Genomic DNA, 27,793 nt, shown 5'->3' with positions numbered 1-27,793 from the left:
TTTTGTACATCATCATGTCTTTATTCGAGTGTAAACAAACTCCGAAAAGAGCATCAGCCAGGTTCTTGATTATTGGCGTTAACATGATTAATTTGTTTTGCAGTCGTGGGTAAAACACAGTCACTCCACTGCAAAAAAGGGTCCTTTAAACAAGTCATCTTGCACCGTGTTCGATTATCTCATTTCTTTTTGTTTCCAACAGTCTTAAAAATTAATGCACCGACCATAACTTTAAACCGGCAGATCGTTCTTTAAAAGAAAGAAAAAAACACAAACAGAAATAAAACAAAAACAACAACAAATGCCCTCGGAGCAAGAAAATGAAATCACCTTCCTCCACACCCCACGTCGTTCACAATAAATAAGACTGTAAAACTGTAAAAAGCTGAATTGTTTAGTTGATCCTAGTTTGCAGTGCGTATAATAAATAACATGACGCATCCATATTGACTTCAGTTCAGTCTAGCAGGGTAACTTTATCTCTTCATTCTTGCTGTATGCAGTGTTTCTTACTTCCGGCTAAGGTGCTGAGAGTGTGTGTGTGTGTGTGTGTAAGAGAGAGAGAAATGCCATCGCTCAGGAATGTGATTCAGTGTTGTTTTGTTGGTATGTTAATAGTTATGTTTTGAACACGAACGTGTGTCCAGAGGCTCATTAGGTTAGTAGTTGATCACAAAAAAAAAAGTAAAAATCATTAAATATGTAACAATTGAAGGAGCTGCAAAAATAACCCTCTCAAACAGAACAATTAAAAGTTGAGCAGCGATTACAGCAGTAGTGTTAAGCTCAGAGTGCAACAGAATCCGTTTAATCACTTCCATCATACAACAAATATATTTACAATCAAAAAACAAAACATAAATCGTTAAAGAATTATTACCACATTCAGATTCAGGACCACAGACGAGTTACGGACTAGCACTGTGTGAGAATGTATTCATAGTGTGTGTTTGTGTTACTGACCTATTCTGACCTTTCCACGTAACATCTCCCGCTGGCCTTAATGTGAAAACTTCACCAGTAGCAGCCTCCGTCTTCAGTGACCAAAAAAGCGACGTGTGTACTGTTAAGTGATCCTGAACTGTCCCAAAACACAAAAAGAGCAAAGCGGCGTGTTTTTTTTAAATGTCGAAATAAGGTAACTTATGTGAAACTTGATGCATTCGGACACAGATCTTGAAGTGGTAAGGGTTTCCACCCTCAGCTGTGAAACTCTCATGTCCTGTATTTTTGCAGAATAAGCCCAGATTTCAGCACTTTAAAAAAAACATCCTGTTCCTGTGGTTCAACAACTAAACACACGTCTAAAAGAAACTCCACATATACTCTGAGGGTTTTGCAGATGCAACAAGGCAGATATCAGTATTCTAAAAGTCAGTGCCCATTTGTGGTTTATTATTTGGTATTCTGTACTTCAGAGAGCCACGCTGTACAAAATGCACCATGAGCAAACCGCATGCACGTATCTTTTGGAAGTGGGAATAAGTGGGGAGGAAGGATTCTGTCGAGCTCTGCTGTTAATGTTATTTTGACTGCAGAGAAGTTGGTGCAAACCTGTTGGCTGCATTTTGGCTCCAAGAAAAAGAAGCTTTCAAATGCGGTTACATTCTTGTCGGACCACAACTTTCACGCGTGTTACTTCTTTCCCGGCTGAAAAAAAACAAACCGCGGTGTGGAGGAAATCTGTCTCCAGGTCTGGCTTTGAAGACGGAGGCTGGTTTGCCTTTGACAAACTGCTTTCTGAGCTGGTGCAACTCTAAAAGAGCATCCTGCTTTTGTTGTGTGATGGTATGCATTAATGTGGCTGTGTATGAATGTTTGTGTGTGTGCGTGCGTACGTGCGAGTGTTGAATCCTTCTATCACACCTCCTTTTAAGGCTTTCAAGCTGCTTTGGATCAAAGTCAGTCCCAGGGGATAATTCAGCATAAACACAGAGTTCAGAAACATCATAGCCTACCTTCACACGCTGCTGAATTCAATTTTTCAGACACTTTTCAACACCTACTTGATCTTTTAGATTCACAAAAGGAGGCTGATGTCCCTCCAGCCGCCTATCTTCTTACTGGCATCAATTTGTTAGCTTCATCTGACTTTTGTTTTTCAGTTTAAAAGGAAATGTTAAATGCTGAAATACTCAACCTAATGACAAATTAGGATTAGAAAGGGCAAGTACCCCCCGCCACCCAAAAAAGTAAAGGCGGCCTGATAATCACATCTAAGACTTAACTTTAAGCCCTCGTCTTAGAAGTTGCAAGTGCAGCAGATGCGCCGCAGACGAAAAACAGCGCAGGGGTAAAGAGGAAAAAAACTGTGTTAAAAAAAGAAAATGTTAAAATGAGCCCCACACTGGCCACGAGATTAGAACAGATAAACAGTACATTAGGCTATACGCGTCATCATAATTACCGATAGATATATATAGCAGTCGCAGCCGCCACCATCCAGTTTTGGAAACACGTTGGACTAAAAGGGAAAGGGACAGGAGGAGGAGAACTGTTTCTTTCTGTAGTAGGGATTTAAATAAATATCGTGTTTTGTTTTGTTTTTCTTCATTAAAGCCAACTTTCCTCCAGCCAGGCGGTTTGGAAAGAGAGATACGGCAGATGATGGAGAGGTGTTGGTGGGGCTTTATGTGAAGTTCTGCAGGGGCTGGCTGACCCTCATGCAGGCCCAGTAGAAGGCCCGAGCAAGGGTGACGAGAACCAGGAGCAGCAGCACGGCCCACGAGGCGTAGATTCCCTTGTAGGTCTGAGCCTTCACCCACGTTCCAGCCTGCAGAGAAACAACAAGCAGAGGGAGCATTCAGGCATCCATCTGCTCCCCACAAAGCCCTTTCAAGAGGCACATGTAAGCAGTGGCAGAGCCAGGCATTTTTTATAAGGCTGGAGAAGCTTGTTTATTTATTTAGTTTTTTAGGTGGAAAATGCAGGTATGACGAAGAACAAAAGGATGAGAAGAAGCCAATTTTATATAAATCCTAAAATAAAAACAAAAACATGTGGAACAGTCACTCCTATTATTATTGGTGATTAAACACAAAAGATATTTATAATGCACTGTTAAAATGTGTCCATGTGGGAACAAGTGTGGCTCCACAACAAAGAAGTCCTGCGAAAAAAAACTGAAGTTACTGACTGTAACTCCAGTTCTGTGATTACGTGCGACCCAGATGGAATTTTGGATGGCCAGAAAACGCCGATCAACCTCAATGTAAGGGAACGAAGGAGCCTAGGCTGCAGGTACGTTTGAATATGTTTCCCGCATTTATCCTCAGATCAGTTTTGTTGCTGTAATCTGCACAAGTATGAAGTAATCTCCGCCACGACTTTGCAGAGATTATCATGTCAAATAATCCTTACATAAATCTGCCAATAGGTTGATGAAAAACAACAGCAACAAAAAACAAATCACTCAAAAGCAAGTCATACTGAAGAAGGCACTTGGATGAGCGATGCAATGTTTCACAGAAAATGCTCCATCTACATCACAGGTGTCGAACTCCAGGCCTCGAGGGCCGGTGTCCTGAAGATTTTAGATGGATTCTTGATCCATCCCAGGTGATTCAAATGGCCAAATTACCTCCTCAACATTTCTTGAAGTTCTCCAGGGGCCTGGTAATGAACTAATCATTTGATTCAGGTGTGTTGACCCAGGGTGATATCTAAAACTTGCAGGACACCGGCCCTCGAGGCCTGGAGTTCGACACCCCTGATCTACATGAACACAATCGCCTTCATGAGATTTCCTTACCTGGAAACTGCTCTGTGTTTATACACCACTGTGTTTAATCATCAGCAATTATTATTATTATTGACTCTTGGGTTGTTGTTTTTTTACTTACTAATATTGTAGTATTTTTAGCTTCCAATATAAAGCACTTTGGTAGGACAGTTATTTTGAATCGATGGTATAAAAACGAAACTACACCGAAATGCAATAAATTGGACTGGATTACTGAGACTTTACAAGAGTACTCCTTTAAATCAATAACATTTACTTAACCTTAAGAAATGTCTTTAAAAGTGGATTTTCTGGAACTCCGAGTATAAATCAAACAAAAATACCTACGTTTTAAAAGTTTCTTGAGTTGTGCCTGAATTATGATACTGTATTAAACTGCATCACAGTCCGGTGTAACAGGTCTTTTTCATACTATATTCATTAGCACAAGGATGCTGCTTTCAAATAAAATATAATGGGCCTGTAACTGATAATTATGATAATGGAATAGATAGTAGTCTGTCAGTGTAGACATGTGCCACTTTTCTTGTTTCCATAGCTCTGAAAATGTGTGCATACACTACAGTCTGTTCTCAAGTTTCCATAAAAGCAGCTGCTCAAGATTTACTGTCTGTAAGACCAAGATAGACAGCTTTAGTTTTACTCGTGATGGCAGAGTGATGCAGACACACCAGTGGACAAGGACAAATGTAAACAAGCAGGTCGCCCACTACAGCGAGTACTCAGCAAAGTAGTATAGACTGGGCTCTAGATTAGGTTAGACTGTGTAGTCTGTCTTGCAAGGGCAACTGCCATTCAACATGGAAAGATGCAGAGAAGAGCGTGACTTTACAGATGTGTAAAGAAAAGAACTGCGCTGGATTTATAAAATAAGAAAAATATCAAACATTTAAATGAAATTTCAAGGCCAGCCCAAACTAAAACGATCAGATTTTCAGCTTTCAAACTGACTTGGCAGCAACACAATTTCTCCTCTCAAGGACAGAAAAACAAAGACCAGTTAACATTTAGCCCCATATCCACACTTAGTGATTAATTCACCAGCACCACACTAATGCAGTGACAGGTTTTTTCCCCACAATTTTTCAAGCAGAAGCTAATATTCAATACATAGGAGTGACTGAGAGATAAGAGAGAAAACAGCTTTGCCATCAAGTATTAAGTGTGCAGCTGCTCAGAAGAAAATTATTTAATGAAGATGGCAAAAGTGACTTTGAGAAAACCCACAGGGATTTTCTGGGAGTACGGAAATATAAATTCCCTTTTCAAAGTCAAAACACTCAAGCAATATTCACATGGGTATTAAAAGAAGCAGGAAAAGAAAAAGGATTTAGAGGCGTTTCTGTTGTCAAGAATATCTAAACTTAATATTACCATCTATAATACACCATTATGCTTCCAAATGTTCAGGGCCAGAAGCAGAAATCCAAAAAAGCTCGATAAAAATAGAAATCATGAGGTAATCTTAACAGTTCAAGCAGGCCAAAAGACATCAATATGCTTTCAAGCTTCATCTTTCTTCTTCTATAAACGATGTGTGAACGTTTAATCATTCATGTCGTTCTCAAGGGGGTTTTACAGTTTAACAGGCAACTCTCAAGACAAAATCCAGGATGTCAAAGCCGTCACAGAGTTGAATCTTAACTTCTTTTCTTCCCTTTAACTATTCTGTTTAAAACTCATAATTAAAATTCAGCCTGGAAAGTCAGCTTGATCGGTTACTTGTCTCTGGTTCTTGCTGTTAAAAGGTTATTGACGCAAAACACCCCTAAAGATTAAACTGTCAAAACTTGCTGCTCATGCACCACTCATATAATTAAAAACACCTTTTCATAAAACACAACCTCATTCCACATCGTGACATTTATTGCAACAACACCAGCATTACGCAATGCTTTCAATGCAGCACATTTAATGTTTGGATTACAGTTCTTAAAGCTGCCAGGCATGCAACCCTCTTATGCTCAGCCTCTTTTGATGCTCATCTTGCGCCCTCTGCTGTTCAGAAAGCAGAATGTCCTGACCATTTAGCCCTTCTGTGCATCACTATTAGACTTTTACTCCCCTCATTTACTCTAGACTCTCTAAAACAGCTGTTATCTTCTTTATTATTCTGATAATATTCCACTGCAGCATCTATTTACCATCCCTTAAATGCAGGCAACAACAGAAATTCTAAAAAGCACCGTGAGCTCTGATGGATTTTTGCACACGTCAAACTGAGAGAACAAGAGGCAACGAGGCAAAGCAGGAGATCAGAACTCAGCACAAATGTTCTGTTTTGTTATTCTGTGGGTGTTGAAGGCAGCGTCGCAGCCTGACACAGCTTACAGTTAAAGCAGGTTGTGTTTGTGCTTTTTCTCAATGACAAATAGAGGCCTGTCACACCGTGTCTGCAGAGCAGCCGCGAGGCGCCAACCTTCCATGTTAAACAAGCGACGACAAAAGAAAAGATAGCAATCATGTTGCTTCTCCCTGCTACCTTTGTTTTATCTGTAATTGTGGACTTTTCGCTTCATAAAACAAAACAGGAAGGACATGAGAACCATTTTCAAAAAAGATAAATGCCCGGCAGACAGCTATTCATAATCTCTTTTTTAATACTGAACAACAGCTCCTTGACTCATGTGGGTGTCAGACTGGCGTTGGGCGACGTGTGCTCACCATCAATCCGGCGGTTGAAATGCTGAATAGCAAGCAGAGTAGAAAACACCACAAGCTCCGCCTCCGTGGATACCTCTGACCAATTGAAGACCTGTAGAGGAGAGATAGAAATTAATATTGCTTATTTAAATGCAGCAAAAAACCCTGCAGGTTTATGTATTTTTCTGTTCAGACTCATAGTGTGAGAAGTTCAGCCATTAACTATATCAAGTGCTTCCTGTCTTTTCCTTACTCATAACTGCTGTCCTCTTTATTTTAATATCTCCAGTTTTTCCCAAGGAACTCCAGTAATTTGCATGACCCTTAAATTTATTAGGAATAATATCTGCATCAGTACCGTTTTGTGTTTATCTAAAACTACCCAAGTTGCCACAATGTCCAGCCTCTCAGTAAAACTCTGTGAAGGAACAGGGGGGAAAAAAGACTTTTAAAACACACCAAATAAATGGTAGTTAGAGCCACATGTGCCACATGAAACAGGGAGTTTCAGACCTTGATGAAGTAACAAAGATATTCGCCGATTCCAGCTTTCTATAATCAAAATGTTAGAAACACAAACAACGCCTCTTTCCTGCCATATTGAATTAGGAGGTAGGGCAGTGAAATTAATAACCAAATAACACCAGGCTGTCTGTGCAGCTGGCTGCGTGACCAGTGTGCAGAGATACTACAGTAATATTCAATATTACTTAACTCACACATCACTGACCTCCCTTTGATTTTATTTACTTAAGAAAATGCACTTTTGCGAAAACGTGCAGATGTTCAAACCTAATGTTGGCAGGTTTGTACAACTAGTGTGTTCACCCTCACAAATAGACTGCATGCAGTACACTACAAGTACCCAGATTATGCAAAATGTAGAACACTTGTCACCCTCCATGGCTGCCATCGTGCCCAAGCGGCAGACGGGGAGGGGCCACTGAATAATTTTCAGCCAGTAGGTTGGCATTAAAATTACATGTGCTTGCTGCTTTTAAAATTTTCCTCAGTATCAAAGGATTTAGTATTGGGCGTGTGGACAGTGCCTCAACAAGTTATGAATTGCATGCAAAATGTGGCTGCTAGAGCAACAACCTTGAATCATTTGCCATGTTTGGTTTGAGACAACGCTGCTACCTTTGTCACATTCAGGTTTTCCAGTCAGGTTCAACAGCGTGACAGCAAGCAGCGTGAAAAATATCACCCCGAAACTGGAGCAGCTATATATAATTCAGCCAACATTAACTGTGTGTGTTGGTTTTTTGGGTTTGTTTTTTTCCACCAGAATATTTCCTTTTGTGTCATGTTAACACATACATTATAAAAACGATTACAATAACTACTTTTGGTAGCTTAATTTTAGTTTGCATTTCTACATTCTCATTTTTAACTGCAAGTGCAAAGCTGAAATAAAACATGGATGATGGTGGTACACCTGCAGAAACGTAACTGTCCAGACTGAATGCAGGTTCTGTAGATGCTTTTGTGTTGACAAACTACAGTCTTGTGACTAAATCTGTTCACAAAAACTGCACCTGCACACCTGTGCACTGCAGTAAGACAGCTGACATACTGGCACGTCTCTTCAGTACCAGAACAAAAGGCAGCTATTTGCTTTGTATATCCGTTCTGATTATTCAGTTTATCTTTTTTTTAAAAACGTATAATCAATAACATGTATATAACCGCATCCTATATTATTTCAGATTTATCATGCAATTGCAATAGATACTAGCATCCTGCATCCATTTCTCACCACGTTAAGAAGCTCATGGAGACAGTGATACAGTAATCTGTAACCTGAGGTACTAAACATATATGGACAACAATGTGACAGATCAGAAGCCTCATGACATTTAACACTAATTGAGGTCTGTGAGGAAACGGGAAGTAAGAGATTTAATTAAAGTGGCCCTGAAGTCACTGCTTATTACCTTTTTGTTACTGTGTCTGAGTAAAACCTTACAGCTTAATGCCAAACGATATAAAAGCAAAAGTTGCGCACAGTGAGAGGAGAGTGGTGTAATGGATGATTTGCTTATAGCTACTTACACTTTCCTGCAGTGTGGGCACCTGGCCAGCGTCCGATCTGTGAACTCTGTCCACTGAAATTACAAAGAGAAAGACGTGAGCTTCGGCTTCAGCTAAAAACGTTTGCCAACTTAGCAGTTATGGTGGCGACACACTTACACTCACTTTAATTCTCTTTTTGACCTCTAACAGACAAACTAGTGATTCTGCTTCTGTTTGGTTTATAATGAAACGGGCACAAAACTTTGACTTCGCTCAAAAAAATAAAAATAAACGTAGCACCAGGTAAAAATTAAATAAGTATAGCTGTGCAGCAGATTGATAAGCAAATGTGAGCAGGTGTTGGAGAGAAGTCCTTCACAGTTTGTTTATAAAGTGCTAACAGCAGATAGATTTTTTTTTCCCCCCCCCCCATCCATTTGGGCTGGTCAGAAGATTTTTATCATCAGGACTGGATACTGAAGGGAGTGAGAAAGTGTAAAGGGCCTGCAACTGAAACACTGCAGTAAAATAACACTCCTCCAAATAATCAAAATTCAAATACAATGATGTCTTCCAATAACTATCAGCATAAATTATCCAGATGAAAACACGATGTTTCTGCATTCTTTTTGTGGCCGACATTTTTGTCTTTTCTTTAGCGCGTCTCTCCAAACTCACAGTCTGAGGTGAGTTTATCCAGGATGACAGGAAGAACGACTTTGATTAAAATCAGAAATAAATTTTTCTTTAAAGTTAAAAGAAGGCATTGTGTTTTATCAGGACCTCAATACTGAGCAAAATAAACCTGATTAGGATCGCTGCTATAATTGAGCAGCCCCAGGGTAACTTTCTTTTTTTTGTTCTTTAAATAAATGTTGAGTTTTCCTGGCTCAAAATTGGCTTTTGGCACACACAGGCGAGTCAAAGTCAGTTTTAATTGACTTTACAGAGGTCTGACCATTTGAAATTTTACCAAAATTAAGCTTGAGTAATGAAACCCTCCTTCTACAAAAAAAAAAAAAAAAAGTTTTTATACAAAGCATAAAAAACATGCAAATGTAATGCAAATGAAGAGGACTTTCTTTCTTCTGGCAGGAACATTTGTCATTAACGTCTCTCAGTCATATGGATATCAGCTGCAAGGAGCAAAGAACTCCTCGTCTCTCTTCAAGTCACATCAATCATAAACGCCACATAAGGCTCTGCTGGGGTATGAAGAGCTCAGATATATGTTAATGTAATGTCATGTTCATTTATCAATAGTGCTTGGACAAAACAAAATGCTCCTGATGTAACAGTGCACCCAGCTCGATTAAAGTAAAAATGAGCTTTACCTGACAATGTAATGTGGGATTTAGACACTTGAATTCAACAAACGTGTGATGTTTCAAAAGGAAAGTTAACATGTTAAATAATGAAAAAATAATCAGGATTATAATTTTTGCTACAATCGTGCTCCTCTACATGCAGATTAATTGTCTTTAAAGTCATGCAATTTCCTTCTTGCAGAAAAATATGTAACTTTCCGTCACATAAAGTAATAAATGAGAACATAAAAATTAGGCTTGGTTCATAAATCCCCCACAGGGAGGTACAATGATAAAGTGCGAGAAGGACCACTATTTATGTTAAACTTGATGAATTTTGGTAAACAGAAAAAAAGGCCCTTTTTTCTAAAACCAAGAATTTCCTATTACAAAGACATGAAACATCATCTCCTCCTTTAGGCTGCTCCCCCTAGCGTATGATCTGCCACTTAAGATACTGCACAATCCCAATATTCTACAGAACATATTTAATGCTTAAGCTGAGAAATTATATTATTTCACAAAAGTTTTTGCTCTTTCTAAACTCAATGGTAGCAACTTGTCTCAGAAAAGTTGGGTTGGGGCAACAAAAGCCTGGAAAAGTAAGTGGTACTACAAGGAAACAGCTGGAGAAACATTTTGTTACTAATCAGGTTAAATGGCAACAAGTCAGTAACATGATTAGGTATAAAAGGAGCATTAGAGGGGAAGTTACTCAAAAGCCAAGGTGGTTAGAGGTTCAGTAATCTATGGGAAAAAATACCTCTAAAACTTGTGGGAAAATTTCAGAATAATAATCTTCAATGTCAAATTGTGAAGACTTTTAGTATCTCATCACCTGAAGTGCATAAAGCCATCAGAGTTTCATCAGAAATCTCTGTGTGCAAGAGACAAGGCTGAAAATCAATATTGAACGTCTATGATCTTCTGGCCCTCGGGCATGATTCTGTGACGAAAATTCCTGCATGGGCTCGGGAACATCTCAAGGAATCATCGTCTGTGAAGACAGTTCACTGTGCCATCCGCTAATGCAGGCTCCATCATGCAAAGAAGCTGTATGAGAACATGATCCAGAAACACCACCAGCTTCTCTGGACCACAGCTCATTTAAAATGAACTGAGGCAAAGTGGAAAACTGTTGTGTGGTCACACAAATCAAAGTTTTTGATTGTTTATGAAAAACATGGATGTGAGATCCTGGACTAAAGAGCAGAGGAACCATGTGGCTTTTTATCAGCACTGTTTCCTAAAGCCAGCATTTCTGATGACATAGGGATGCATCAGTTCTTACACATCTGGAAAGACATGTATATGTATGTACAGGCGTTAGAAGACGAGGGAATCCTACTCAGCAGAAAATGTGGATGGACCTGTCACAACAGTTTGACACGTGTTGCTGTCATCAAATTCAAAATAACCTTATTATGTTCTTGAAATGGTACATTTCCTCAGTTTAAACATGTTCTATTGTGAATAGAACATGGATTCATGTGAAATTTGTTTGCTCCCAAGTAATTCACTTCAACACCCATTAACCAAATACTTCCTGTTAATGTTTTTTCCCAGGCGAGACCCTGGAGGGTAGTTTCCCTTTAATGTCTAGGGCCAGACTCATATGGTTCACAGGCTAAATGTGGCTATTGAGCCCTTTGTTGCCCATGTGTGCAATAGATGATTTTGATATAAGGTAATATTTTGCTTTTTATGTCAGGTACAAGTTATAAACTAGTCTTGAAGGCCTTTTTTTCCCCTTTTTTCTAAATACACCTACTGATATTCAATCCAAATATCCAAATTCTTGGCAGCAGGTGCTGCTTGCTACACAAAAGCAAAACAAGAAAAATTGTTCTCTCTCACGACACAGACAGTTACTTTCTTCCCAACGTTGGGCCGTGATACATTTGTAAACCCTGCAGGGCAGAATTCACTGTGTGCATGCTGTACATTATTCTTGTCTTGAAAGAAACACTGAGAACATTATCACCAGGATCTGCAACAAAAGATTAACTGGAACGCCACCCAGGGCACAGATCTGAACTTTTTGTTCAGCCGTCCTGTCAGTAAGCGTGTAGGAAAGGTCCAGCTGAATGCTAAACACCCAGCACCATCCATCTCACCTCGGAGGTGGGTATAGTCAGAGAAATCAAGAACGGCGGTGTATTCTATTCTTCTCCTTCTCCCAGTATACCCACCTCCTCTCATCCACCATATATCTAAACCATCCTTACCTGTCCCACTGATTGTTAAAAGAGCAGCAAGAAGAATTTCCCTTCCTCCCTTTAGCAGAAAATGACCATAATATATCAGCAGAGAGCTGATAGGGTTATTGATCTGTACCAATAATTCAACATATACTTGGTGTAGTGCTTTTGGGATGTTCAATAATTCACTCACTACAGTACATTTCACAACAAAAACCTTGGAGGGCTACTCAAACTGTTACAGGTTTGTAGCTTTGGCTGCAGACGATAAAAGCGTCACCCGAAAGACTGTTTTATTCAGCTGTTCTGCAAAGTAACACATCCCTTCTGCAAAAATGTGTTTTAGTGGCTCTGGACCTTCCTTAGTGACAGGACTTTCATTGGTCATCTACAGTATTTTTAAGAAAAATACAGTAAATAGAGGTTATGACTTTAGCACAGTTAATAACACCATGCAGCAATATTACATTGATACAATGAATGAATGAATATTCTGAGTGACAGGCCCAATTTACTCTACCAACTAAAATGCGTATCGCATAATATTGATGCTCAGAGTTGGTAATGAAAAAAATTATCTTTTTGTCAGACTTGGAGTGGGAGTAAAATTGATTTGATTGCAGTTTTTAGTAGAGATTAAATATATTTTTCAGCCTTAAATTTAAATTTCAGCACTCCCCTCAGAACCTTGAGCTCCTGTAACTGTAAAAATACTCCCAGTATTAGGTAAAATTTTGCATGATTTTGTTAGATATGCTAAAGTTATTGTACAAAAAAAACAAAACAAACTCAAACAGCTGAATCTGAGGAGAAACTTTTTTTAAGATTCAGCTGATTTATTATGGAATATTAACCACACAAATTGTACTGATGTTTCAACTACTACACGCTGCTTCAGAGGTTAATATTTATAATCAATAGATATATTTTTAAAGGGGATCTGGTGTGCTTATTTCTAGTTCCATAGTTATATATTAGTGGACTCTCCAGATTAAATATGCATGACTAATAGTACAAAATAATCTTTTGTTTGTCTGAAACAAGCTGTTCCTCTCCCTTTTCCTTGCAAACAGAAGGCTGAAGGTGGAGCGAAGAGCTCAGGATAACCATATTATAGATACCGTCCTCATTGACATCCTGCAGAGCCAAGAGGAGAAAAAAAAGGTCTGACACTGAATATTCAGAGGAGTCTGAAGACTGATCTGTTGACTTGTACAAACCCTGACGTCATTATTTAAAACTATGATCAGCCATCACTGTGATATAAACCTGGATTTAAGAAAAGCAAAACATGTTTCTTTTAACTATAGCAAATATTAATGACACCCTAATAATTAGATTTTAGGAATTACACATCTTAAAGCCCACAGCACTGTATGCACAGAGCAAATGAACAGAAAACCTAACAAAAATCTATTGATCAGTTTTTGGAACTTGAGCCATTACCTCACCAAACTGCCAGGTTATGGTCTCTCTGAACTGCTTCGTGTATTGTTGTTCCAAATGGCTACACAGGAAGATGAAGTCAAAAGCTGGCCATCACAGCGAAGGGAAAGGCATGATATCTTTTTAAAAACAGTGATAAGGGTGTCAGCTTCAGGGAGACACTGACAGGGCTGTATTGAATTGTACGTATTAAATGTGCTACAAATAAAAATAATGAAAAAAGGAAAAGTAGAAAGAGGAATACACTGCTGTTTAGAGATAAGAGGAAAGCATGTGTGTGGTGGGGGTATGACAGTATCTGACCAAGTGACACAGAGTTCAGACAGACCATAAATCCTGCTTAAGTGTGTCACGCGAGGACACCTTGGAGAGCATGGCCAGTTCGATTCACTGACTCTATAATTCTCACAGCTGAGCTCAGACTGATCTCGCATGTACTGGTTTAATATTTCTTTGCACAAAGGATTAGATTTCCCTTTCAATCCTAATCCAAACTACTTATTGAAACAGTAGTATAACATTTTAAGAAATTAGTGAGGTTTAGTTAAAGAAGAAAAGATCAAGTCCTTCTCAAATAGGAGTCATCTTGGCACCAACTTCAGGCTGTTATTTTGTGGTAATACAACTACATATTACTGGACATCTTACTGGACACTACAGAGTGCCAATACATCTTTCTCTGGCACGTCTACTAGAGACTTGAACAAAATTCAGGATAATTCATGTCATCATTCATATAGAAAACCTAAATAAAAACCTGTAACTACAGAACTCTAACACTGCACCGCTGAAGGTGAACCTCTACTGAGCTTAGGCGCCAGTAAAAGAAGGCTGTGTTCCTTTAATGTTTCTAATACAAGTGTGCCTTCATACATAGATGTGCTTTCATATACATCTATGTATGAAGGCGCACTGTGGTTTTACAGGTGGTTAAACCTCTTCTAAGGTTGGACCTGTGACTTACAGTGCAGTAGAGATTTTCCCAAACATAGATTAACCTTGTCTATTTAGTCAAGCTCTCCATTGAATTAAAATAAAGGTCTAAGCTTAATTCAGGTCTTGAAAAGGTCTTGAAGATACTGGGAGATTTAACCAACTTAAATAAGCCTAATCCACAGCTGATTCGGCGTTATACTTGACAGACACGTTTGAACCCACCATCATTTAAATCAGTAATTCTCAAACATTTTCTGGCATACACCATTTAAGGAAGTTCATTCCCACATCCCAGAGATTTTTAAATCAACAAAATGAAAAATTATTCAAGTTGACTTTTAAACCCTACCCATATATTAACTCGATTCTGCTTTACTTCCCTCACAGTTTGAGAACCACTGCTTTAATCTAAAAGAGCAAATTCCCCAAAACCTTGAAGGCAGAGCTTTTTATGATTCGAAATCCTGTGGTTATTTCCCCTAAAGCTTCTCATTTATTCTAATTAAATAGATGTTTTTTAAAAAAGCAAAGAGCTGGTACCAGGAAGGTGTTGCTGCAGTGTCCACAGGAGACGCGGGCTCCAGCTGGCTGGGGATCAGGACTGGCTGGACCAGGGTGAACCGGGCCCAGATTTATTATCCTCTTACTGGAAGGAGACAGACAGACACACAACGTCAGCATTCGCACCAGAAGCGACTCGAGATATTATTCAGTGCAAGTGCTAGCTAATAATGCAAGCTGATGCTGGGAGCAGTCGTCTCAAGGGCTGACTGCAGCCTCATGAAATTCATCAGCATTCACTCCTCTCATTACTACACACACTGCTTTCCTACAATCAGCTTTCTCACATGGCTACAGTAGCTCAGAATCACTGATCAGGCCGCGGGGCTGAGATGTGTCTGGTTTAGTCAGCATGTCTGGTTTGAATGCAAATAGTAATACTGGAGGTAAACTCTTAAAAGTAATTTACTGCAGGAAAAGTGGCCAAAGAGGAATGTGCATACACAACATATTTTATTACTACTTGAGGTTAATGGATGTCTTTTGCTAAACTATAATACAATAAACTATGACATATGAACAGTTCATTCAGTACAATTCAGTTTTGTTTATTTATTATTCACAACCTTAATAATATAATATTAGAAACTCCAACAATCGGACAACTCCCTACAAGGGAGCACTTGGCAATAGCGGAAAGGAAAAACTCCCTTTTAACAGGATGAAACTTCCAAGGCTCAAGGAGGGGCAGCAATCCACTGCATCCAGTTGGGTAGTGAGAGAAAAAGTGCCAAGAAAGGCAGGACAAATGGCAAACTACAGCAGAGAGGGCCAGAGTTTAATAATTGTTCATGATTACATATAGCAGTGGTATAAACACACTACTGTGAAAAGAGATGAATGAAGAAGATCCGCTCAATCTATCATAGGAAGACCCCCAGCAGCCTAACAAAGGGAGGATTCAGGGTCCAGCCCTAACTATAAGCTTTATCAAAAATGAAAGTTTTAAGCCTAATCTTAATAGTAGAGAAAGTCTGTCTCCCAAACAGAAAACTGGGAGTTGTTTCCATAGTAGAGGGGAATGATAACCGAAGGCTCTGCCTCACATTCTACTTTTGAAAACTATAAGAGCCACAAGTAAGCCTGCAGTCTGAGAGCGAAGTGCTCCATTAGGATAATATGCAACAATGAGGTCTTTAGGATAAGATGGGGACTGAATATTTAAGATTGTGTATGTGAGGAGAAGAATTTTAGATTCTGAATTTAACAGGGAGCCAAACAGAATATGGTGGAAATAACAATCGCAAAATATTAACGTCAAATTGTGTTGTTTCTCCTGCCAGTACATTTACATTTTGTATGCCATTGTTAAATATGCAACATATTCTCATTCTGATGAGGTCAGGTAGGATATTTACTCGTTGTTTAAAACGTATACAACAATGTCAAATGAAATTAATGGCTATAGAATTACTGATGTCAAAAATATTTGTCTTCAGCTGCATTCACACGGCAGATAATGCAAGCCCTTTTATCCCTGAGCCTCACTTCATGATCTGCATTTACAATGACACATTAACTCTGAGCTTCACATCTTTATGACAACACATTTTGTAACAGTTAGTTGATGCTTGTTTACATAGCAGCATAAATCTAAAAATTAAAAAAAAAAAAAAAAACATCTAAAAATGTTGCTCTTGCACATTTTATGCCTAGGGCAAAAATCTTTTCTGTTACAAATTACACATGGCAGCTGCAGCATAATGTTGAGACGACATGCCAAAGCTGTGCATCTCCAGTGACTGACATCAGCCATCTGCTTCTTACTATAACAGTCCCATACTATGAGTCCCCTCTTTATGTGTTTAGGTAATTTCCTGTCAAGAGACAACCAACTGGATCTGAACTTTCAGCAACCTTTAAAACAGAAAAAAATATAAAAGACATATCCCAAAAGTTACATTTCATAAAACTAACTTTTCCAGTTAACTTTGCCCTTCTTTGTTCTGAAGAGGCTGCTGTGCTCATTATGCCCTCTGAGATTATAATATGAAGGAATTTGCTAAGTGTTCATTTGGTTGGTAGCTGCTCCGCAGGAATTCGGTGCATAATTAAAAGCAGATAGATGCTGAATGAATATTGTGATTTTTTTTCCTTTGCTGCGAGGTTCAGAATAACAATTAAATCTCAACATAACCCCCACATCTCCAAATACACATTTAAGAAAAAAAAAATACACATAATGCATCCACTGTATTATCCACGCAGACACACCTCTCATAATACTAATGACATGCAGAAGTGAAACTCACGATGCAGTTGTTCTAATTAGGCCGTTATTTCCTCATCCGGCTGGCTGAGCACTGCATGTAAACTGTGCTGGGAGCATAGCCTTAATTGAGGGACTGCTGCTCCCATTGCACCTTGTTTCCTCTGCTTCACTTCTCTCTCGCAGAGAGATACAGTGTTATTGCAGTCTCACAGTGGCGTGCGCACGCACACACATTCACAGACATACACAAATAACTTCTCACCAATATGGTCGGGGACAGGCAATCCTCTGGGAAGTGACTTTGCAGATGAGCAGACAGTTGCAGGGGCATCGCACGTACTTCTTTCCTGCTGGGGCATTCTTAATGGGCTGCAGAGGGAGACAGAAACACACAGGAGGGAGAGATAAGACCGCAGAACAACACATTCGAATAGGAATAGATAACAAGCCAATTATTCATGATGGACGAGAATTAACCAATACTACACGAGGGAGAGGAGTATGCCAGGAGATATTGGCGGTGAGTGTACAGAAGCTGCAGGTTAAGGAAGATAGTTGTGATTTATTATGGGAAACTGTTTAAAAGACTATTAAAGAGTGCAGTCAACAGACAACTAACCAAATGAACACCTATGGGAGATTTTGGACTGATGTTTAAAGCCTTGTCCACATATAAAAACAATTCAGGGTCCATCGCTTTGTACCTGGTTGTAAGTGGACATAGATGGTGGTGACTGTCATAGTAAAACCACTATACAATAATCACATTTTAATTTCAATTACAATTTCAGCTTCTGCTGACAACTAAAACAAGATAAAGTTTTGCAATAATGGAGTTTGCTTTTGCTTGTGCCTCTCCATATATGTTTAAATTCACTCTCTGCCAGACTGTGGCAGGTCTAGTTACGCTCATTTATTTATTTAAAGCCATTCAGTAAAAAAAAAAAAAAAGGTTCTTTTATTGTTTAAGGTTTAAAAAGTCAATATTTTTACCCCCCAAGCATGTAATCGTGTCAAATAACCACAATCTTTTTTGGGAGTTGTTGTTGTTCATCCATCTCTACAGTCTTGTTTGTACAACCTATATAATATTTCTCAATGAATCAAGAAGTGCTGAAGTCCGTGCTGAAATCAGTTAACAGTGTTAAGGATGCACTCATATATTGGCTGACCATTAGCATCATTAGGCTTCGAGCTTGGATGAGAACCACTGGCCAACATGGCCAACAATGAAAGTGGGCAGTGTTTATTTGTTGTGTCAGGCCAAAAGCACAAGCTATATATAAACGATATTACTCAATTTCGATTCCGTTTTATTAATATCGCGCCAAATCACAACTTCTTTTAGCAACCTGAAGAGTTGCCCCCTGGTGGTCTGCTAAAAGAAGGCAGGCTTAACATATTTCCCATTTACATTCACTTCATGTTCCTAGACGCCACATCATTTCCATACTTTAAACAGTCTATGGATATTCTGATAATAACAAAAGCAAAATCAACAGCTTTTCCAGTCAAGTTATTATTGCAACTAATTTTTTTTGTTTGTTTTTACCAGCCCAATGGTATGATGTAATGCACTTCTATTGCCAGATGGTGGTGCTAAAGTACCTAGAAGAACAAAAATGAATTGATATAATGGCTTTCTACTCCATTTAGCACTTAAAGCTAACAAGCCACCCAATCACACACACACACACACACACATTTATAGAATGCTTTCTATCAATCTCACACACAAACATACCCAAACACACTCCAATGGCTGTACTAGGGATCATTCCAAGTTCAGCATGCCAAAGGACACTTTAACATGCAGAGTGGAGGACTCACAGATCGATCGACCTGTTTCAGTTGGTAGATGACCAACTCTACCCCGTAAGCCAAAGCTGTGAGGAAAAGCTGCTAATAATAATAAAGCGCATGTGGCGCAGTGAGATTAGGGACCGATTATTTTTTGAAGTCGTCAAATATCGGAGCGCAGCACACCATGACCCCATGTGCTGCTGCGTACACAGCAAATCAAAAAATAAAAATAAAACAGAATGCGTGAAATTATTTTTGGTGGCTGTGGCGGGGTGTGGTCGGCGGTGCCGCTGCAGGGGAGGTGAACGCACCTGCAGGGCATCTGCCAGATTAAAAGTGTGCTAGGTCCAGTGTCGTTGTTATAAAGCTGCAGTTGTGTTGTAACAGCAACGGAGTGATAAGTGTGAATAAAGATCCTGAAAAGCATGTTTGTGGAAATGTCATCGTCGGGTCTGCCATGGTTCTCTTACAGTGGCCTTCATGTCTGCTCAAACAGGAGTGTTTCATCAATTTCATAGCACACACTTGGAAAAAATAAAAGTAAAACAGGGTCACTGCTTAACAGATGGGCAGCAGCCTGCTCGGCCTCCTAGTACTGAAGCCCAAGATGGTAAGTTTCACAATAAGAGCAAGGGGGCTGTCAACTCGTCACTTGGGAGGAATAAAAAAAATAAATAAACAAATAAAAGCAGAAAAATTCTAAAATGAGTTGCCAAATATATTTATTCAGCGATTAATATGCATAGGCAACCTGCCCAAGTGATGTTGGAAACACCACAATATTACACACCATCACCCAGAATGAAATAACATCCCGCGTGTCCATCGTGCTGCGTTCTCACCACAGCGTCATTAAACCCCGGCTAACCAGATCAGATTGTGTCTCATTCGTTTCCAGATCCATTATCAATTCCGCTTACAATGCCCGGAGGAATGAAGTTCTTTTCTCCACTCAAGTGAAAACTAATATTAGGAGCGATCATTACACAGTGGATTAGCCAATTTTGTACAATTTTAAAGTTGCCGTGGTAAAAGGATATTTCAGTCTTAATGTTTATTTCCTACAAAAAAAAAACGTAATTAAATTCTCACTGTTACAATGATCCGATTAAAAAAGGGTGAAGTTCGTGTTCCAGTTTAACTGTGTAATATTACAGTCGCAGAGGTTTCTATCATTCAGCCCATTTTACAAGATAATCTATCAGTTAAGCAAAATAATGAGCAGTTACAGGAAACTAACCTTGACCACAGTCTAAATATTGTCTTCGGTGGGACAACAACTCATCCAACGCTACATGTGACAACTCCATATATAATAATTTCTTCCGTTCTATGAGCTATATCGCTGCTCCCAAGAGACTGCATAATGATTAAAACCATTAACTGCGATAATAAACATTTTTTAAATGCAAATCTGAGGCTGTAAAATAACAATTAATACTGCTTACTTGCAATTACTGTTCCTGATTGCCATCCCACGCCTGCTGTCAAATTAAAACAGGAATGAACAAAATTGCACATCAAAATCTTACTAATTCATGAGTCTAATTAAGGATAATAAACAGCCCGCAAATTACACATATTTACTTAAAACAAATAACCGCTGTCTGACATCATCCTCTGCATATCTTTTGGATTTGAGCAAACCTCTGATGTATGTAATAAAGCACGTTTGCACTCTCATATCGACATCAGTGTAAATGTTTTGCATGTTTCATGAGGTGGTGGAAAACAGGATATCCTCACACCTCTGACATATTTCTGCATATCTGCATATGTTGCCTCCATCTGTAAATTCCTCATTATGCCCATTGGTACATCTGGACACACTTCATATTTCTTCTTCCACACGCACACAGATTTGCATGGCTAGTGAAGCACACTTGTGGAGCCCCATCAACCTGTGAATCTGGCAGCGATAACTGTACAAATTACACACCGTGTTACCATCAGCACGACTGTCAAACTGACCCAATCATTGGGATCTTCTTCCACGGTCAAACCCGCCAGTTAAACTTGGTAATTAAAGTTGCAGCTGAGCGTCTGTTTACTGCACACCTGACCAATCTTTAGCTAGTGGTAGCAAATGAAGAACTTCACTATATTATTGCCAAATTATTTGCGAGACCTGTTTAATTACAACATTAGAATAATTAGACCGGCTTCTAAACAATGTCAAGCTTCGTTTAGAGCTATTAGTATTGTTTGCTGAGCCTTTCACAATGTTTGATTGTGTACCTCACCTCTATTTTCCCATCAGCATTCACTCCAAACAAGGCTGGAAACTAGAGTTCAACTATTATGCGTCATTTGAGGCCTCTGATGATTGCTGGAAGTAAAAATCATTGAGATTCATCAGCCATACTCTTCGTGTTTATACATTTTAGAGACGTTACCGGCAACTAATTTACTAATTGTTTATTTTTGTAAAAAGTAATCAACTAGAACAGGGGTGGGAAATCTTAGTCCACGAGGGCTGGTGTCCCTGCAGGTTTTAGATGTGTCCTCGAACCAACACAGCTGATTTAAATGGCTAAATTAGCTCCTCAACATGTCCTGAAGTTCTCCAGAGGCCTGGTAACGAACTAATCATGTGATTCAGGTGTTTTGAGATCTAAAACCTGCAGGGACACCGGCCCTCGTGGACTGAGATTGCCCACCCCTGAACTAGAATCTTACAGCCAAGTGTGTGTATTTAAGAGCCATTTGTAGTCAGATTGTTCAATAATCATGCTGTTTAATTGACAGGTATGGCTATATAACAGCACACAAACACACAATATCAGATTAGTTAGCAGAGTTTGGTTAATATTAAAGGCGCCACATGCATGTATTAAATAAGAGAGTGAAAAGGTAATCTGCGTGGGCTTGTGGGGGAGGGTATCATACGATTTTAAAACCAACAGGTAACTGCTATTGTGCACGATTAAAATAAGAATAATTATTTTAACTAGCTAAATTTCTGCTGATGACTAGCTAGGGCAGCAACTGTTAAACGACTAGTTGTGCATCTCCATAATACACATGCATACACATGGAGAAGGTTAATTGATGAGGTTGCTGTTAATCAACACTCCAGCAATGCAATTCCCAGGCCAGTTTCCAACTTGTCATTAAGACACCACTAAAATCTGCTATGATGCAAAAAAAGGTGACTGGGTGTCTTCCTTAATGTAAGATCCACAGCATTTTTAATTGTTGTCCCACCATTCCATATACTGGGACTACGTCCAACATTTTTGAGTTTTTCTTATTTACTAAAGTCAACAATGAAGAGCAGACACTTACTCTAAAGCCTGCCTTTCATCCAAAGCGGTCCTCATGGGTCAAGGGCAGCTTTTGTTACTTATGCTATGCTCAACAGGGAACATTTTTATGTCAAGACAATATGATGCAATGGACCACAAATAAAGGGAAATGCAAAAGTAACGAGTGGAAAAATTACTTGAAGAGGATGAAACTAGTAAAAAGCTTTTCCTACGTTTCTGCCTCTACATTACAAAAACATTGTGGTTTAAAAAAATGATATGCAGTCCTACTGAAGTTCAGTTATGATTAGCAGAGGGAACAGCAGCTGAAATAACAGTTAAAACTTTTAAAAGTTATTGTACATAACTAGAGAGAGAGCTGTGAACGTTTTATTTATCATAATATAAAACTGTCCGTTTTTATTTTTAGCAACAGTATTGGTAATATGTATTATAAACAGTGGTGTTGAAATACGCTCGGCTAAACAAACTGTAATGAAACCACTTATGATCAACTCCAAACCTCTTTTTCCCCCCTTACATTCAGTTTAAAAGTTTGTCATACAGGATAACATATACACCGATAGCAATAGACTGATCAGGCCGTCTAGGCAATTATTATCCCAATGGGCTCTATGAGACACTGGGCCTGCTGTGGAGGGCCACATGAATAAGTGGAATTCAATTCAATGTCAATTTTATTTTTATTTTTTTTTTTTAAATTGATGCGGCCCTGCTCTACTGGAACTAAGTGCTAATCAATAAATTATTTCTAATAATTTGCTAAATTTATGAGTATTGGAGACATATATCCTATAAACACTGCTAATGTGAAACTGTACAAATCTGCAAGTAAGTCTCATCATGATTTGATTTTTCTTATTTCTTTTATTTTTGCCCCTTCATCTCCACAGTCATTTAGCCTTTGACCTGGAAATCAATCTCACTGTGTCATCCCGGATGACTCAATTCCTAACATGCAACTGCAGGACATAGAAGAAAGAAGAGGAGGCTTGATATAGGCAGCTATAACTGAAGATGTAGAGCTATATCGCATGCCAAAGTATATTTAACTTGCAATATATTAAACAGCTGTGACACACAACTTGAATAGCAGGGGTTACTTTCTGGTATTTCTGTTATTCACCAATGTTGTATGTGAAAAATAAAACAAAGGTAAGTGAAACATTTACATTCTTGTCATGGTGCAATGACTTATTTGACAGCTGAGATGACACATTTGAAACAAAAAACATAAAAATATGCATAGCGGATTTCAGCTGAGTTATGTGATACTTAGCTGAATTCCCTCTAAAATAACATTTTGAAAGTGAGGATGTCACAGGTTGTTTAAATGCTTTTTGTCTGACTTGCCCCTTCCTCCCCTCCTCATATCAGACATCTTTCTCTGAGAGGGACCAAAGGAACCACTATACCCACTACATTGGTCGCTTTACATGCCACCAGTGGCTTAATAACAGTCACATCCATTTATGCTCATCATTATAGTACAGGTACCTGTTGCATTATTCACCTGAACAACAGGTGTTGCCACTCAGACAACACCTCCACATCAGTGCTGGTATAAGAGCAGAAATTCCAGTGTTTGTTTGTTTTGTTTTTTTGTGAATCTGACGGCAATGTCATATGTTGCCGTTCGCCAGACACCGGACAGCAGGTATAATGGGGCCCTAACACTTGAAGAGAGGAAGCGAGGAGAGAAATGAGTTCAAATGAGATTGCGCTCTCCTGCCCAAAACAATCAAATTAAGTTTAGGACAAACTAGTTTGCACCAGATGAGCCCTGGAAAAGCAACTGTGTTTTCAAACCCTGAGACTACTCAGCTGATTTCCTGCAAATCTAACTTGACTCGTGGCGATTGGGAAACAAATTAAAAAAAAAAAAAAGTATGATGTAATTTATAAATGTTTAATGGTGTGTGATTGCTATGCACAGTAGGCTGAAAAGTGTTTCATTACAGTATTTTCACAAGGATTATAGGAACCATTAGTGACCTCACGGCAAACTCTGGGGATTATCCAGAGTAATGAGGATGTTGATTCTGGAAAAAAAAATGCTTTTAAATTTTTTGGATGGCTCTGAGAAAAAAGGGGAAGATTACATCCACCTTATATTAACATAAAGGGTGACAACACCAAATTTGGCAATGTGGTCACAAGACATGTTTTGTAATTGTAGCTGGCCAGTATATCGCTTTATTTTAAAGACCGCAACATTATTTACATTTTGTCTGTGCTATATACATACACATACATATGTGTGTGTGTTAGTCTGTACATTAAATGCATGGAACATATTGAAAGGTTACCTATATTAAATGTATATAAACATACTTCTGACAGAAACATAAACTATTTATAACACTAACAGTTTACAAACTTATACGGCTGAACAGCATTCTGGGTAATGTTAGCCAGCCAGGTAGCATAACAGTCTAACAGCTGGGAGGAGCTCTGTTAATATATTCAAGACTGATGGAGGATGAAGGACTGTGTTTACAGTATTTCAGTTTAAAAAGTTAAAAGTTTTGCCTTGATTTCTGAACCTGATTGTTTCTGTGCTGGATTTTCACTCAGGGTACGGCTCAAACAGCCTCCAGACATATCTATAGTCATATGATTCTAGGATATCATGTTACTAAAGACTAGCAGGGGTTATCCCTGGAGACATAAATAATAACTCTAAATGGAGGTTCCTTCACAGCTCTTCTGTAGAAACATTAATGCTAAAGACCCATGTGCTGATTTTGTTTTGAAACAGCTGAAAAAATAAAGCGGGGTTACTGCTCTCATGCCCCTCTGAAAACTCTGAAACTCTCTTTGGCCTTGCAGTAGTGGTGCATGAGTCTTTTGGGTGTCGCGTGGGCTTAAATGCTAACTGTTTACATCTCACAAGATATGGATATAGGAATGTTTGACTAGTGAAGGTCGGAACTGTCACAACTGTGTCATAACAAATGAACTGAAAAGCAGAACAGACACCCTGCTGAAGACTGGCATTATATCCCTGTGTTGTACATTTAACGTTTGTTAACAGGGCTTAAGAGCGGATTATTTACCGTTTTGGTCGTGTGGTTTTATTTTAATTATGTTTTCTTTCTTTTTAAGTGTTTTATACTTTATATACTCCTGGAGGAGAATGGGCCACTGTAAGCCTATAAAGGCTCGGTTACACCAATATATTAATAATACTACAACTACAACTTCTAATAATACTGAGATGTACTGTTGAACCACTATAATCTTAAAAATACCACAAAACAAAAATTTTGGTCATACCTTCCCTACATCACACATTGGTTTGCGCATTAACATACTGGAGGCTCTGGTGTGAAGGTGCTCAGTACCTAAAAATACTGCACACACAGTAGCTCCTTGTAAGTCACAAGGTATTTACGCCCTACTCATAATACTCAAAAAGTTTATCTAATTTTACAAAATGAACCTCACGTTATACTAAATAACACGCGTTCTTCTGTTGTCCTAAATCTTTTTTATATGTGTTAAAACAGTTTATAGTAACAATTCAATTACAAACAGCTAGATGCTGGGCTAGTACAGCAACAGTTGTAATTTGTGCTAAAAAAACAAACAAAAAACAAACAAAAAACATAAAACAAACAAAACAAAATACAATCCCTCATTTTCAGAACCAAAAATGGGGGAAAAAGCCAACTTAATTCATGTTGAAAGTGTTTGCTTCATACTAGGGTTCACCTTCTTCCATCTGGACAAAGGTCTATGGTCGCAAAATGTAAAACAAATATCTTAGTTTCTGCAGCCATCATTCAGATCAACAAATTGTATCTTCTATTCCTTTGAGCTGACATAATATAACCTGAAGCAGCCAACGGGCTTTACACCTGGGTCTAGATTCCTCTGGAAAACAACCTACCGTAGCTTCATTGCAAACCCCACACTTCACCACGTGCTGGTGAATCTTGCCCTCCACAGAGATGAGGCTCTGACACACCCTGCAGCTGATAACAGGGGCACTGCCACTCTCTGGTGAGGTGAGAGGGGAATAGGGCGGCGGGTCCTCCCCTAGGAGCACTGATGGCTGCGTGGGGCTGGGGAATGGAGGGAAACCTGAAGGCAAGGGGAAAGATACAACAGTAGTAAGGACTAGTGAAGGGACACAGTCATAAGAGTTGTGCAGTGAGCTGGAAAAAGCCTCAATTCCCATGACAAATACCCTGTTATGATAAACAAGATAATAAGATTTGGTCTGGAGTTCAGCAGAAAGGAGCTTTAGAAGAAAAACACTCCTGGAATGCTGAGCGGGCTGAGTTTTAACAAATGAGGCTGGGTATTTGTGAAAGACATTTGTGAAAGGTATTTGTGAAAGCCATTTACTCACAGTGTGTGAGTAAATGGCTCAGTTCCATCTAGAAGTCATATGCAACATGCAGCTTTACTTTTACTGCAAGCAGCCCATGTTTCTCAGTTGATGTATTCAGGCACATTTGTCCCTTTCGAGGTGAACGACCATTGGTCGTCGCTCTCCTTTGCAGGATCCCTCGGCAGCCTCCATAATGGCTTTCTCACATGCCAATCAAATCAGGTGTTTCTCGTATGCTAGCTAGCTCAGAGAAACAGTTATCTAGCTTGTGAAGAAAATGGGCTCTCTTAAATAGCCAAATTATATGCACTAATTTGTGTTAAACCCGTAAATGAAATATAATTTTATAATAACGTTACCGAGCTGCATGACTGAGGCTTTGCGGATGGTTTGCCGGTGCTAAGCAGCGCTAGCTGTCAAGCTAGGTTAGCCAGTGAGCACAGCGTTGATTCCCTCCTGTGCTTTCTTCCATTATTTTAAAACTATCGGTTTTATTCAAACAGTAAATGCTTTGTAGCTTTACACCACATACTGACCAAACACAATCACACTAGGGTGACCCCTTCTTGTTGTGATGGCTGAGCTAGAAGAAGAGGCTAATAAAAGCTAAGCTAACTGAGGGTGGAGGAGAGAGCACCATGGATACTCACTCGGTGGTTTGTTGGGCACACCGTACGGTCCCGCACCGGGGGACAACCCGCCGTTACCGCTGCCGAGAGCACCATCGCCCAGATCTGATAATAACGGGGACCTCTCGCCGTCCGCCATACCGAGAGCGAGGCGTGGGGATTAGGGGGGGAGAAAGCGGAGAGAGATTGCAGACCGATACGGTGTTGTATTGTTGTGTCGGAAATGCAGGCGTCACATGATCACACCACCACCACTACGACCGCTGCTGCGGTAACGATGCCCGGGGGTGTGGCACTGCTCACCGGGGGGTGCTACGAGTTGCTAATGTAGGAAAGTTACATTGGAATTATTTGTGAATTATTTACCCCCAGTATTCGATGCACCACTATAACAAACGCAGGTAGCTAGTTTTTTTCTCCAGTCATCAATGGAAAATTACTAAAATGCTCTACTTAGATACTTTTCTTTGAACATGGTAAAAATTTAACAGAGTCCTTCAGACACTTGACTTGAAATGAGGAGAATGAATGAACAATTAATAGTTTAAGTTTAAGCCTGCATGATGAAAACTGTCTGTGTGTCTTTCTATATAAGTTGTTATTAGCAGTAATATTACTTGCAGTAATATTAGAAATAGTAGTGGTGGCACTGGAAGTAGATATGATTGATTGTTTCCAGAACGAGA

General features: G+C 39.2%; 1 protein-coding gene across 1 annotated transcript; it reads right to left on the bottom strand.

Annotated features, from left to right (window-relative positions):
* pip4p1a (phosphatidylinositol-4,5-bisphosphate 4-phosphatase 1a) lies at positions 1–27,365 on the bottom strand. The gene is made up of 7 exons (XM_006792381.2): positions 27,129–27,365; positions 26,032–26,225; positions 17,327–17,433; positions 14,832–14,937; positions 8,441–8,493; positions 6,407–6,497; positions 1–2,773 (listed from the first exon to the last, which is right to left on the bottom strand). Exons 1-7 carry the CDS (start codon positions 27,244–27,246, stop codon positions 2,630–2,632), a joined length of 813 nt encoding a protein of 270 aa, XP_006792444.1. The 5' UTR covers positions 27,247–27,365; the 3' UTR covers positions 1–2,629.
* Positions 27,366–27,793: the final 428 nt, after the last annotated feature.

The sequence above is a fragment of the Neolamprologus brichardi genome, chromosome 18 (genome assembly GCF_056152115.1).
Source record: "Neolamprologus brichardi isolate AB-2024 chromosome 18, ASM5615211v1, whole genome shotgun sequence".
NCBI classification, from domain to species: domain Eukaryota; kingdom Metazoa; phylum Chordata; class Actinopteri; order Cichliformes; family Cichlidae; genus Neolamprologus; species Neolamprologus brichardi.
The sequence above is the reverse complement of the archived record's forward strand: the minus strand, read 5'-3'. Positions and strand labels throughout refer to the sequence as shown.